This window comes from Mizuhopecten yessoensis, unplaced genomic scaffold (genome assembly GCF_002113885.1).
Source record: "Mizuhopecten yessoensis strain PY_sf001 unplaced genomic scaffold, ASM211388v2 scaffold11047, whole genome shotgun sequence".
NCBI classification, from domain to species: domain Eukaryota; kingdom Metazoa; phylum Mollusca; class Bivalvia; order Pectinida; family Pectinidae; genus Mizuhopecten; species Mizuhopecten yessoensis.
Genome location: NW_018408852.1, coordinates 186,686 through 203,154, shown reverse-complemented (window position 1 = coordinate 203,154; position 16,469 = coordinate 186,686). Strand labels below are relative to the sequence as shown.

Below are 16,469 nucleotides of genomic sequence, written 5' to 3'. Positions count from 1 at the left end.
GGGGCATTGGATAAATTATAATTGGGGAAACGGGATAAGATGTATTGAATCCGTGAATTCAATAAAATAAGTAAAGACTCCTCAATGTGCGTGCTAGGAAAAGAGTTTTGGTACAATGTTTGCCAAATAAAACACTTTTCGATAATAAAAAAAAACAATTTAGAAGACATAACGGTATATCAGTTCTGTCTATTTGGATATTTTTAAATATTGCACTGTTTAGTAAATACACTACTCTTATACATGTTGACTCTGATATTAATTTCTCAAAACGTTTCGCTGCTTATTTATGTTAGTTACATTCCAAATTCATATATTATTATTATTCAGGCAAGTGATGTCCTTCAGACAATAAGTATTACACGTGAGCTATAGTGTGGGTGTGGGGTACGCATGTACAATGTATATATATGAGAGGGAGACTAACATTTAATCACTACCGGAAATAGAAGAAGCCTGATATAGGCTTAGCCTGTTGTCTGAATCATTTTTCTATACTGTTATATCATTTTATTTAATATAAACAACAAACATGTTTGTATTATTATTTTTTGTCCGTCTCAGGTCCTACCAGATTTGTTTTGCCATGATAGATTTTCTTTTTCTTTTTCTTTTTTTTTACCCCAGCCTTTTTTTACAATTACAATACATTAATATGACATGCATACACTCTCTCACACTAGCAATTACAACAACTCGTTTCAGCATAACACCCACCATTTTCACCATTACTTAAACTTAACATCATAACAATCATCATCATCATCATCATCATCATCATCATCATCATCATCATCATCATCATCAATCATCATCATCATCATTAGACCTGTCCGTGTCTTAGGTAAACGGGAAAAAGGAACATGCACAATGTACCAGTTGAGCTAAAGAAATCATGCACAGATTTATTTTCTGCTTTACATTTTTATGCTGCATAGCTGTGATCTCTGTCTAATGCTTTGATTACAGATATAACTGATAAATCGTTCATGTCTTCGATTTTGTCATCAGACTTACTCCGTTAACGATATTACAAGTTCTAGAATATATAATGTTTGAGATGGATGTGCTTTTTTACGTGGTTTATATTCACTTGGTACACCCTCGATGCTCCATTGGTTACGTCATGCGTAGATCGAAAGTAAGCGTAAACCCATATGCAGGGGCGTTTCTAGTATATTTGAAAGTGGTGGCGTATAATCAAATCGTTTGCCGACCGGAGCGAGGCGAATTTTTTTTTTTTTTTTTTTTTGCTAAAAAACATAAAATAATTGTGAAATGCACTAATGTAACGGTTCCTGACTCTGAGCATGTATATTTCATAGTTAAAGTGTCAGGGTGTTTTTGTGTTTAATTATTGAATATGATAACTTGCCATATTCAATAAAATATTAGCAGATTACGATATTTTTTTATTTATTTTTTTGAAAAGGGGGGGGGGCGTACGCCCATTACGCCCTCCCCTGATATGGAGTATTGCGGATGACCAGGACACAGGAATGGACGTAGTTTCTTACAGAGTAAAAGGAAAATGTGAAAAAAAATGTCTCAGCAAATCAAATATCATGAAGACCATCTTGAATTTTCGGATCGACACGAAAAGTAACACTAATTGGTGGTGACTTTATAAGTTATGTTTGTAATTGTGTTTGAAATTTTTGATAAGCCGAACATGTCTCAGTTGATAAAAGGCCCGATCGGTCATTTTGGATTTTTGGACGGACACAAAAAGCACCAGGTAGTAACATTTTGCTTGGATCGTTTGGAGAAGATTTTATATATTGTTCTTTAAATAACCTCAATTTTCCTTTATGGGTCCCGCTTCTCTGACCCCCGCTCCCGCCCCAACCCCCGGGGGTGGGGGCAGAAAGAGGATTTTTTCTCTCTCAATATTCCCTATAAGGCCAAGCCCCTCTGCCCCTAAGAATCCATAACCTCCATTTATATATGAGCCCCATTCTGCCAAGGATGTTGCAGACCAAATTTAGTCAAAATCCACTGAGCCGTTTAGAACAAGTATAGCTTTTATAAGAAAAGATTTGACGGACGACGGACAGACGACGGACGCTGCGCCACGACATATGCTCACTTAATTGGCTCTTAATAATATACCTGTGTCACGCCCTTCATTGAGATTACCCCTGGTCTCAAATATACCAATAGAGTAACTTATTTATGACATGGGCGGGAAGGAAAAGTATTTTTTTACCCATACAAGACAAACAGTATCAAATATTTATTATGAAAAGTTCTTTTTTACACAACCAATACAATTTTCTATGTGACGTTTCTATGACTAGTACGATATGTACACTGTCAAATGACCAGTGAAGCGTATTGCACACAAAGGTGTAACATCCATTAAATCGATGTCGATTTCGGCTACGCTGTAAGCGCATGCACAATAGTTGTTATATATGTACCGAAATGACTCGATCCAGCTACGCTTTGTTTAATACTTGGTCATAGATGTGCGAGAGTCTTTGAGGCCCCCTCGTCTCGATTTAGAACTAGCCCACTGCGGCTTATCAAGATGGCTTCCTTTATCTGTCGCTTGAACAGAATTGCTCTCTCTATCCAAGAGAGAAAGTAGAAAGTATCAAATATACTCTATTTTATTCAAGAAGCGAACCGTTTTAATTGTGACTACCATTGTGAAAATGTCTGTGGCTTTTTTTTTGAGTGTCAGTCATCTTTTAGCGCTCATTTAGTATCCTTTCAACACTTGAACAACTTACGAATGTAGAAAATCTATAGGTTTATTCTTTTTTGGCGAAAGAAAGTTCGGTTGTATGTCTGATTATTAAACATAATACAATTTGGCGTATTCTAGTTGAAACATTTGTTAGGATCAACCAAAGATTTGATTATGAACCTGACTTAAAATATGTTGATTTTTTACTTCTATTCTTCCCAATGGTTTAACATTGGCTATGTGATCTCAAAGGTAACTGATATGTTGTTAAGAGAAAGGTCCATAATTTGTGCTAATTTGTGCAAAACCTTCAAGCGTACCAATTTTGGGCTTTAAAAGCAAAATGTATGTTTTAATTAAAACAACAGTATTATTTACTAACAAAAAATCATATAAATATGTTGATTTTACAACAGCTAGCAATCAATGGGCTTAATATTCACAGCAAACTCTATATTTCTGCTTCGATATTCACAGCATCTAACAACATCAATGGAATACGGTATTTACAACTTATAATGTGTTAGCTTCAGTATTCACAGCCAATAACCGATGAACTACGGTAGTCACACCTCACAATCAATGAACTATGTATACGGTAGTCAGAGGTCACAATCAATGAACTATGTATACGGTAGTCAGAGCTCACAATCAATGAACTATGTATACGGTAGTCAGAGGTCACAATCAATGAACTATGTATACGGTAGTCAGAGCTCACAATCAATGAACTATGTATACGGTAGTCAGAGCTCACAATCAATGAACTATGTATACGGTAGTCAGAGCTCACAATCAATGAACTATGTATACGGTAGTCAGAGCTCACAATCAATGAACTATGTATACGGTAGTCAGAGCTCACAATCAATGAACTATGTATACGGTAGTCAGAGCTCACAATCAATGAACTATGTATACGGTAGTCAGAGCTCACAATCAATGAACTATGTATACGGTAGTCAGAGCTCACAATCAATGAACTATGTATACGGTAGTCAGAGCTCACAATCAATGAACTATGTATACGGTAGTCAGAGCTCACAATCAATGAACTATGTATACGGTAGTCAGAGCTCACAATCAATGAACTATGTATACGGTAGTCAGAGCTCACAATCAATGAACTATGTATACGGTAGTCAGAGCTCACAATCAATGAACTATGTATACGGTAGTCAGAGCTCACAATCAATGAACTATGTATACGGTAGTCAGAGCTCACAATCAATGAACTATGTATACGGTAGTCAGAGCTCACAATCAATGAACTATGTATACGGTAGTCAGAGCTCACAATCAATGAACTATGTATACGGTAGTCAGAGCTCACAATCAATGAACTATGTATACGGTAGTCAGAGCTCACAATCAATGAACTATGTATACGGTAGTCAGAGCTCACAATCAATGAACTATGTATACGGTAGTCAGAGCTCACAATCAATGAACTATGTATACGGTAGTCAGAGCTCACAATCAATGAACTATGTATACGGTAGTCAGAGCTCACAATCAATGAACTATGTATACGGTAGTCAGAGCTCACAATCAATGAACTATGTATACGGTAGTCAGAGCTCACAATCAATGAACTATGTATACGGTAGTCAGAGCTCACAATCAATGAACTATGTATACGGTAGTCAGAGCTCACAATCAATGAACTATGTATACGGTAGTCAGAGCTCACAATCAATGAACTATGTATACGGTAGTCAGAGCTCACAATCAATGAACTATGTATACGGTAGTCAGAGCTCACAATCAATGAACTATGTATACGGTAGTCAGAGCTCACAATCAATGAACTATGTATACGGTAGTCAGAGCTCACAATCAATGAACTATGTATACGGTAGTCAGAGCTCACAATCAATGAACTATGTATACGGTAGTCAGAGCTCACAATCAATGAACTATGTATACGGTAGTCAGAGCTCACAATCAATGAACTATGTATACGGTAGTCAGAGCTCACAATCAATGAACTATGTATACGGTAGTCAGAGCTCACAATCAATGAACTATGTATACGGTAGTCAGAGCTCACAATCAATGAACTATGTATACGGTAGTCAGAGCTCACAATCAATGAACTATGTATACGGTAGTCAGAGCTCACAATCAATGAACTATGTATACGGTAGTCAGAGCTCACAATCAATGAACTATGTATACGGTAGTCAGAGCTCACAATCAATGAACTATGTATACGGTAGTCAGAGCTCACAATCAATGAACTATGTATACGGTAGTCAGAGCTCACAATCAATGAACTATGTATACGGTAGTCAGAGCTCACAATCAATGAACTATGTATACGGTAGTCAGAGGTCACAATCAATGAACTATGTATACGGTAGTCAGAGCTCACAATCAATGAACTGCGGTATTCACAATTTGCAATCAATAAACTACGGTGTTCACAACTTGGAATATGTTAGTTTCACTATTCACTAATAACAAGCTATGAGCTACAATATTCACAGCTAACAATGAATGAAATACGGTGTTTAGGCTAGCAATCGTGACAAAACTTGTTTTTCATATAATATCCTAAACATTATGTTGGACAAAGAGACCATACATCATATGTATTTTAGTAATATTTAACCAATTTTGATTGATGACTTGTCTTTTGTGGATTTTGAAGATTTCCCTGAAAAAGGTAAGTTTTTGTATGTGATTAATGAGTTGTGGAAATAGAAAAATAAATAGATAAAATAAGCGTGTCACTGTGGAAGCTTGAAAGCATGAAATGTACACTAATAACTAATAAATCCAATAACACCAGTGGAAATATCTCATCTCCAACTTTAAAAAAAAATGCCATCCGGACCGTAACGTCACTGATAAAAGTGTTAAAGGCACTATGTGCTGTCAAGAAAAATATCGCTCATCTCAAGATAGAGTTACCTCCCGTTGAGCGATAAGCATGTTCTGGCTTTATTTGCTACAGCCAAGTACAGGTTCAAAATATGGTTTAGCGGGTGTCCGATTTTGATTTCTTCTATGCACATTGTTAAGAATTATAAGAATTTAGAATACGATTGTATTCACATATGTTCATGGCCAAAACACTTCGATATAATGCGTTCAATAGAATAGGGTGGCACGGTGGAAAGGGCACTCGCTTTTCACAAGACGGCCGGGTTTCGATTCCTAGATCGGACACGAAAGGTGTAAGGTCACCTTCTAGGCCATTTTGGTTTCTCCCAATATCTTGGTTTCTTCCAACATCAAAACCCGCGTGCGCTGATACCACTATACGTCTCTGCTTCCATCATGCCAGCAATTAAGAGGCATGATTCATTGTATTTGATCAGAGACGTATACTACATATGGCTTTATACGTCTCTGATTTGATCAATTTATTTTTTTCGTTGTTGTTTTTTAATACTGAGGCAATTTTTTAAACACTTAAAGTGTACCCTGAACGAAAATAGAAATGAATATATTATTATTCGATATAATCCAAACACAAAAATGTCGAAAACCGCATAAAAATCGGTCATCCCAATACCGAGATATTGACGTGTTAATTGTACGATTTTCACCTATCCTTCTTCTATTAATTAGCATAATCGTAACTCGCGGTGATTTGACCCCTATCGACTGTGACGTCACAAGTTCAACGCCTGTAGCGGTCACCATCGAAGGCGATTATCAAGAACAGCCATGGTCATGTAGCGTCAGATTGCGAATTAATATTTTTTTAGTTTTGAGGAATCAGATTATGCTGAAATTAAGATAATGTAGATGGTATCCAGCCATATAAAATTTACCAGAAATTCCAGACAGTAAGTTTAATTGAAACCAAACTGACGACTCTGAATAGGGCAACAGACTGGTAGCATTGCATGTCCTGATCCTGAGCACTGATGCAATTTTTTTCGAATGAACGAGTTTGAGGGAAATTAAACAGAAATAGACGTATATACTTTATATGTCTCTGCTCTACAGTGAGAACTTATCCAATGATGTCGTCATTGAACAAAACTACGTCGTGATCAGTTTCTGTGCCGGAATATTCATATTGAAAAAAAATATACTGTGGTACCACGGAATTATATTATCTAAGTCCGTGGTGGTATATTAACCTCTACGGTCCGTAAATACGTAAATGTCGATATTTTTAATATCACCGCGTAACCGTTTAATGACAAATCCACGACATTGTGTCTTCCTTATGTTANCCCCCCCGGCACCCTGAGAATTTTCTTTAAAAATCATGTATTTTCACCATTTTCCTCAATTTTCCCCACATGGAAACCCCCCCAGGGAATTTGGAACCCCCAGATAGGTATCTGGATCCGCCACTGCATTATAACAGATACGTCTCTGATTATAATCTAATTCCGTGATTACATTTATCTCGAAAATATAATTTAATTGTGAGATTCAAACTTTTTCTCTCCCTATGCATATAGCATACACATGTTATAATTTAACATCTTGGTTAAATAATGAAAATCATCTCGATCCACTCCCTTAGCATACTTGGGTATGAACTTTGTGAACAGGTAAATAACACTTAACACCTGTGTCAAGTGCCTGACAGCAGGAGGCCCAAGACACACCTATATATACCTGCGACAGGTATGACATCAAAGGGATGTCAGCAGGTGGGCAAAGGGGTTCCTGTCTTACAATTTTCAATTTAACAACAATGTCCTCAGGTGAGATAACGGGGAAATGTATTCAAGTTAGTTTATGATAGTGTCACATGTAAAAGGTACAAGTATTACAATCTCTAAACTATGTCTACTCACCCACCCTTACATACGAGACACTCACTGTTCCCCTATCATTCTAGACTGTAAAAGTATAACATATATGCACACATTCATGAGTTTAAAAAAAATTGTCAATATAAACCTATAAAAATAATTGACATTAAAAGACGCATTACTGCTTAATTATATATCAAGTTGCGACGTCGGTTAAGAATATTAACACAGGTTTTGGCACGGGACCTCGCCAAGTAAGGGTTGCTTAGAATTACAACTAACTTTTCATCTTTACTCCTTCAATAAACCCGATCGGAGATCATCATACAAGTTACATTCTATTAAAACATAACTCTCTGTTTCTACCACGCTTTTTACACGCGAAACACGTTCTTTCACTTATAGGTATTCTCTCATACCGGCCTGTTTCGATGCGTATCGTTGCAACCCCACACTTAAACTTAGCTAGCGCACTACGATGTGATTTAGGCATTACTAACATACATGTATTATAATTTTCTACCTCATAATTAAACTTAAATAATCTGTACATACGTAGTTTGTTACCATTCAGAAATACAATTTTTGGCTCCGGGACGGTTAAGTTCCCTTTTCCAATTTTCAATTAACAATTCCAAGCCACGGACCTTATTACTATTAATTGGACCTGTGCTATAGTTATCCAAGGCTAGCTCCCCGAGTCTGGAAATTACCCTGAAGTTCCAATTTTTATTTTTATTTCGGTGGTTACCTGTATGTTCAATCTAGTATCCGACAGATTATGAAGACGACTCCAATGTCTAAAAACAGCTTGCCATTGGTTCACTATTACTGGAGTCCAACCCATGTCCCCGTTAACAGCTACGTTAGGTGCATAGCGGCCAAAGCCTAGATAAAATCTACATGCGCGATTTTGAATAGCCACAATACAATTAAATGTACGTGTACCCCATATGGCAGCACCGTAACTAATTACTGGCCACACTGTACTCTCATACAGTTTTGTGAAGGTTTTATATGGTAAGCCTCCCATTGATTTAGATTTAGCTATTAACAAACCAAGTGCTCTACCCGCTGATTTGGCCACGAGTTTTGCCGTTACATTAAAATATAAGTGTTCCGTAAATGTAAGACCCATATGTATGTATACTGGCTACGTATTTCTAGGGCTAGTTTCCCACACGAAAACCTACTATCACTGACTGTTACAGACGTTGGACGGAAATGTACAATAGCCGACTTATCAGCGTTAATATTAAGTTTATTGGATTCACACCAAGTATCTAGACCACTTAGTAATAACTTGAGACCACGCTCAGTACTAGCCATGATCACCAGATCATCTGCATAGAGTAGGGCACATATTTTACGCTCCGATACCTCTATATTAACCTCCAAACTATTCAAATATGTTATAAGGTCATTAATTAAGAAGTTGAATAAAATCAGTGATAAAGTACATCCTTGTTTTAAACCGCACGTGACGTCAAACCACTCCGTACTTAATCCATTTTATATAAAGACTTAATAGCTGAAAAGAGGTTACCAGTAATTCCTAGTTCATTTAGTTTACGAAATAACAAAGGCCTGTTTATACTGTCATATGCCTTTTTAAAGTCAATAAAGGGTATATAAGTAGAAAGGTTTTTACGTTGTCTATTCTCGATAATTGACGTTATCGTCGAAATATGGTCAAAAGTAGATCGGCCCTTCCGGAAACCATTTTTTTTCATCGTTAAGTATGTCGTTTGTTTTCACCCAGGAATCCAGACGGTCGTTCAGGATGTTATAGGCAGAGACCCATAGTATAAGGATCAATTTCATGAAAAATATAAATAATTGAAATGCGTATCTTATCAAGTGGTTCATTGATAAATTACTAATCTTTGTGAGACTTGAACGGACAGGTTCTCCCTCTGCAATATTCGTAGAAGCGGTGTGTATATTTCTTATGTGCTAAATTCCTTGGATTGCATAAAGAATAAAAACGTTTCAATTTGTATGACTGGGAGTGAAAACAACACGGGTTGCTGCTCATTTTGAGTATTTTAAAATTATTGTACCGGTGCATTTTTTTGTCAATTCCAATCGTATATCTACATATTGTAAAGAAAGGGGTGCGGTGCGCCAGAGGCGTATATATTATCACGGATTTAGATACCAATTCCGTGATATTATATTCCCTGGGTGCGCCTACGTTAATTTGACTCAATTTGTAATCAATTGTTTTGTTTTGTATCAAGGACTTCGATAGCAATCGAATTACGTGGTTGTATATAGGTGTTCATCAAATTATCTAAAGGTCAATTTAATAATAAAAAGGTATACTATTTAAAGTCACTAGATTAACCACTTATGTAAAAAAAACATTTATTTAGATAGTATCCAACACAAACCTTTTGTCTCCTCAGGAGGAACTCATTTCATCATCAAAGTTGTAAAAAAAATCATTTGTATGTATGTAGTCTTTAAATATTATCTACACAAGTAAGTGACGACGGAATTTATCATCGAACGCACGACCGAAGCTACCCGGTATAGTTTTGACAGCGTTGAACTTGTGACGTCACAGGTGTGGGCTACCCTTATCGAGGCGATCGCCGCTGAGCCAAAGGTTACATCATAATATCCGCACTTTCTTAGTCTTTTATTGTATAATATGAAGTATTCTCATAGCTTGACATAGTAAAACGTTCAGTGTACACTGTTTTGCTGGTAATTCACAATATAGTAAATCCCTTTGATGTTATCGACAATGTCACAGATATACTCAACTTTTTTCAGATTAAGCATATTTAAACGTTTGAAATCTATTATTTTAAAATATTTTTCTTTTATCAGGATGGAAATGTTTTGGAAGAAGCACTAATCTGAACACTGATTCCTTCTACTCAACTTAATCGCTATCCCATATCCTAATTGCATTGTTCCTGAACAAGTCCAAGCAGCCGTACCATAACATTATAGCATATGGTAAAATATGTGTTTAGCGAAAGTGACATATGACACGTTTACAATCAGAATAGCATGCATCACTAGAGACGTACTTTCCGCCTAGATATATTTTAGACAGAAGGGGGATAACTCGTGTGAACATCTGCTCCACAAGAAATATTAGCATCGGTTGTTCACGTAACCGGCCACTGTTGACAACTCTGATAAAGATATCTTATATAATAACCTAATATAGTTAATGAGATTGTATACGAGCTATCTTAAAATTAAGTTAACTAAGATGGATATCATATCCAAATCCATCGAAAAATATTGCAACATAATTGCCATTTGACCTGTAATTGAATAAATCAAGATAAGGATTTCATTTCTCAATTCATTATTATGGTTTATGAATTTCTACAACAAAGCATATTATTTATGATCCAACGTTTACACTCATTTACACTCTCTGTACCCCTGTAATATTGAAGGCACGCGGTTAGCTATTTGATTGGAATCAGTTAGAAACACTCGACCAATCGCTAGGCCGATACATGTCCTTCAAAGGTTACAGAGGAGCGACATCCAACTAGTCAAAGCGTGCTAATTCTTCCGTTACGCGTCCGCGAGATTCATATAATGGACATCAAACTGAAGAATCACTGACTAGTCTTCTTGTTTCATACACAATGTGGTGCACACTGAACCTTCGATTTTGTCATAACATATTCCAGGGGTGCAGAACAAAGTGCTCGTAGCCCTTTGAGTATACAGGATGAGATAAATAGTTTACTACAATTAACAAACAAACAAACAAAGATATATGGGACGGGAGGCTCCAGGTCCTACCGTCATACAAATTTACAGGAAATAGTTGGATCCTCTTTATATATCCAACTCGCTTTTATTTTCTCTAAAAGTATTTTTTCATATGTGTACGTACCATGTTATATTACAGAGATTGGCAACTCACGCAGATTTAGCAAAAACACGCATGATCATATTGTTTAGGCAGTGAAATAAGATACGCCGTGAGACTTGGGTTGCGGCTGCGCAATCACGTGGAACCGGGTCTATGAGTGTTTGTTTTGACAGCTAAAAGCACATGTCGATGCAAAAAGCTGATGACGATATTCTGGTCAATGTGTTACCTGTGAGAAATTGATCGTGTATTCTTTATGGTGTCAACATGTCACATATCCTAGACATATAAGTGAGATGGAGAAGTCTGGTGCACGATGTGCTGATAAGAAAAGCACTAGAAACATAAATAGAAAATCCCTATATAAGCCATACTGGGATGATGTGCTACAACAAGCATGGGATAATGTCAAGGTCAATGAAAGGTCATGGCTTAGATGTAATGTTTCAACAGCAGAGCGTAGGCGACATAAAGAGATATATTACATTGCTAGAAAGTCCTTTCACACTATTCATAGGCGGTATAAACGCCAATATCAGCAAAAGAAACAATCAGATCTGAATGATAAATTATTTAATAAAACTAATAGTAGGGATTTCTGGAAAGAAATTGGTAAACTAGGTATCGGGGATGACAGAAAACCTGCGATTCCCTTTGAGGTTAAGGATGACCAAGGCATAGTACATCGAGATAGCCCGTCCATTATTGAACGTTGGAAAACGGATTACGAAATGTTATTCTCTACTGATCACGGATCTGAGTCGTATAATCAAGCACATTTTATGTCCATATGCGATGACTTGAAAACTGGTAATGTACATGTATCTCCTGATACGAGTACGGATGTAGCCATGTTAAATGCAAACAAAATATTCAAGATATTTATTGTAGTATTTTAAATAATCGTTTAACAAAGTGGCTCGAAATGAATGGTAAATTGGCTGATGAACAAAACGGATTTTGCAAAGGTCGCAGTTGTCAGGACCGTATCTACACCTTATACAGTATTATAAATAACAGAAAGAACGTTGGACAGTCTAATTATACTTGCTTTATTGATTTACAAAAAGCATTCGATACGGTAGATAGAACATGTTTATGGTATAAGTTGCAACGTATTGCAGTTAAAGGAAGTATATACAATGCCATACTTTCTCTTTATGAAGACGTCACTTGTTACGTCAGAATTAATGACGTCATAACTAGTGGCATCAGTGTTCCACGCGGTTTAAAACAAGGCTGTTTAATGTCTCCAGTTATTTTTCTATATATATTAATGATCTAAATGAGGATCTGAAAAATTCTAAACATGGTATACATATAGATGATATTTGTGTTTGTTCGTTGTGCTACGTTGACGACATTGTATTAATGGCCCCCAATGAAGGGAACCTTCAGAAATTATTGGATATTGTTGCGGAGTGGTGCCGTAAATGGAGGCTTAGTATCAACCCTTCGAAGTCTAAAATAGTCCACTTTCGACCAAAACACGACCCAGAAACTGGTGTCCAGTTTACCTGCGGAATGTTTTCATAGAAACTATTAACTGTTATAAATATCTTGGGCTTTGGCTTTGGCTTGATGAATATGCTGTAAAGCACTCGGGGCCTTGACAGCTAAGTTCCCGTTTTTAATAAATTATATGAATCTCTGGTGGAGCCAGTATTATTTTACTGTAGTGCCATTTGGGGGCAATCCGAACACCGTATTATAACCAATGTACAAAATAGAGCGATGAAGTTATTTCTAGGTGTTGGAAGAAATTATTCCAATCTAGGTAAAAAAGACGTTATGAGTTGGATGTCTTGTGAATCCAAACAACGAATTGAAGTTTTTAGGCTGTGTTGTAAGTTAAAATCGGTGGATAATGACCGTATTCTGTACAAAGTGTATTCATGGTCTTCCAGGAAAGGTAAATCATGGGATGTAAAAGCTAAAAAATTAGCAAGTAAGTTTGGTATCGCCAATATTATTAATGACGCTCTAAATTCGACTAAATACGTTATGTCAAAAATCAAACAGGAAATGTTCAACAAGGATGAAGAGACGTGGTTCTCCAATCTTTGGTGTGTTAAAGGTAACATTAACGGCAATAAATTACGAACATACCGTTTATTCAAAAAAGATTTACAACCGGAACATTACGTCACCACTTTAATGCCGAGACCACACCGTAGTGTATTAGCCAAGTTAAGAAGTGGCAGCTTACCGCTACTTATAGAGACAGGTGGTATACACGTCCAGTCACTCCATTAAATGACAGGCTGTGCAATTTCTGCGATAATAAAATTGAGAATGAAATCCATTTCCTATGTGAATGTAACCTATATTTCGACCTTAGTTTGAAAGAGCAAGTAATTTAGATCAATCCTTTATTTCTATGGATCTTAACGAACAATTTAATTTTCTTATGAATGAAGAATCGCTTTAACCTGTCTTAGTTAAGTCAGTTTTCCTTCTTAATGAAAAAGAGACGTGGTAGTATTTAAAACTTGATATGCATTTTAGATTTTTTATGACTATATACCTCGTAATATATTGCTTCTAGTAGGCTACATTGCGATGCTTTCACCTTTTACTGTAATTCAGTTTTAATGATTTTAATAAATCTAATTTATGTATTTTGTATGTATATGATGTGCTAGTAATTGCCAATAATCGAGGTCCCGATGGTGGGGGAGGGGCGACTTGTCGGTAGGGATTGGCCCAACCACTCTCGCTTTTCTCCCACCATCGGATCCTGAGCATACATTCAATTTTTATGTTATGTATGTAGTATAATATATGGTTCTTTTTATTGAGAATCATTAATGGATTCTATGTTTTAATATATATAAATTTTAAGTAGTGTCTCGTAAGTCCAAGACTGGGCATATTTTGCATATGTGTATTTTTATTATGTAAGTGATGTGTTAGGTAAAATATGTGTGACACTTAAATAAAATATTTTATCATTATTATAACATATATGGCTCATAATAAGAAGCTGGTTAGAGATATTATGTAATATTTAAATACGTTTTTGAAATTGAATAATGAACGAGAAAGGAGTGCCGGTGTCATGAAAGGAATTAACCCTCGCACATCACAGCCGCCATTTGGTCTTGTTTATCCTTAAAAAAATGTATTTTCAGAGCTTAATTATTAAACTTTGCAAGTATTGTAATAACCTCATTTTCAAAAACCTGGTTAGAAATATTATCAAATAACTAATATCTAAGGATATTTTTGAAATTAGATCGTGAATTAAAAAGGAATTCGTGTTCTAATTTGTCATGAAAAATAACCCTCGCACATCAAAGCCGCCATTTTAACCTTTTTTTTTTTCAAACTGTATTTTCAGAGCTAAATTATCAAACTTTGTAATATATACGTCACTGATGTTGATGCTATTATTAGTTTGTGTTGTTTTTATCCAGCTTATAGTTACACTTTATAGACATTATGGGCAGTATATCTTATTCCATTGTTCAGACACCGTGTAGATCCAAGTCTGCACGGTCCAGCGACTTTGTTATAATTTCATTATAATTATCATCTAAACTTACATCATAAATAATGCAAGTGTAGTCTATATGACTGAATATGGTTCGGATGCTGGATATCGGTATGAATTTGATTTCCTGGTCAAGATACATTAATTGCCTTATTAGGAGTGCATCTCATTATACCAAATTTGGCTGCTGGTTTAAAACTAAGGTTATTAAATTATATCTCACGGATCAAAAAGTGTTTAAGCGTTCCTTATTTTAAACCTATATAAAATAAAGAAGGAACATTTTTTTAAATTTGATTTCAGCTTTTATTTGACTCGATATATAACGTTAGTCTAGAATTAAATGTTTGAATTGAATTTCTTAAAGTTAACATGACGTTTTTAGAATTTAAAATATCCTAATTTTAGAATTTAAAATATCCTAATTTTAGAATTTGTAAAAGTTTTGCATTTACCTCAATTTATTTGAAAAGTTTAATTAAGTCCTAGACCAACTAAGTTTTCATCATAGATGTTGTGTGGATAGACGACGTTTGACGTAAACGAACGATGGTTACCGAGCGTCAATCACCAATCAGATTAGTTTTTACAACCAGTGTTTGGCAAGGGTAAACAGAACTCTTCGGTGGGCGATGCCACTTGCTGGTTTCCGGAATGCGGATGAAAGTTTCCTGAGCGACTAAACAGTTAATTGGCGGCAGTTACATCAACAGTTATGTGTGTATAAACTTTGGCGCTTTCACAATGAATCCGCTTCGTGTACTCAGGGGTAAATTTAAGTATACAGTACAGTAAAATGATAACAAATGATAAGTCCTCTCTGGCCATGGTCATGGAGGAAAGCTTCCGTAAGGTCTGAAAACTTCCTTCTAGACTTACTTATTTGTTTTTCAACGATTATACAGACTTTAAACATGGTTTAATGATTATTAAAGAAGTATGTAGTAGTTTAGTTGATGTTGGCAGCTTGTATTTGACTGTCACTATAATATAGACAACATATTTTTGTTTGTTGATAAACAATTCCCGAAGTTAGTAAATCTAATAAACGAAAATGGGGGATAATTCAGATCATGATGGGTCCGACGAGGAAGATTACATTGGTTTCGGGTTTGCCACGAGGAAACTTGCAGCGTTGTATGACTATACATATGTAGATGACTCCGGCAAAACAGTACATATGACTAAAGGAGAGGAGTATCACTTGTTGGAAAAGTCAAATGATTGGTGGGAGGTTTTTAGAGCCGGAGACTCTACCGATCTTTCATTTTATGTCCCTGCAAATTATGTCAAGTTCGTAGATGATAGTGAAAGTAAGGCTAAAACCAAACAGACAAGTGATTCAGATTTTGAAGGGGATCCAGGAAGTGAAATGAGTTCACTTGGTCTTGACACACGTAGTATATCTCCATCTCTTAAAAATGGCGTGAGTAATGCAGACGATACTGAAGGAAATCACAAACCGGACAAAGCAATGGATATATATGCCAACAGTAATGTTAGTACTTTTATGACAAACAACAATGTAGATGTTTCATCGAAGAATGGCAGTATAACAGTACGGCCTGGTATGTACCGTAGGAGTTTATCCACTGATGATGGAGGGGATTATATGAACTTAGAAACATTACGAGAACAAGCAGGTTTACCATCAGCACCCAGGCCACCTCTTCAAGATGTAAGTAT

The 16,469-nt window shown here is 36.0% G+C and overlaps 1 protein-coding gene across 8 annotated transcripts in view; it reads left to right on the top strand.

Moving 5' to 3' along the window:
• Positions 1–15,402: 15,402 nt before the first annotated feature.
• The window catches only part of LOC110465009 (rho GTPase-activating protein 15-like), a 58,774-nt gene continuing 57,707 nt past the window's right edge, over positions 15,403–16,469 (top strand). For all 8 annotated transcript variants that reach the window (XM_021520557.1, XM_021520556.1, XM_021520553.1 and 5 more), the window contains exon 1: positions 15,403–16,461. In XM_021520557.1, coding sequence (XP_021376232.1) covers positions 15,838–16,461 — 624 coding nt within the window. In that variant the 5' untranslated portion in view covers positions 15,403–15,837. The remainder of the gene's footprint in view (positions 16,462–16,469) is intronic.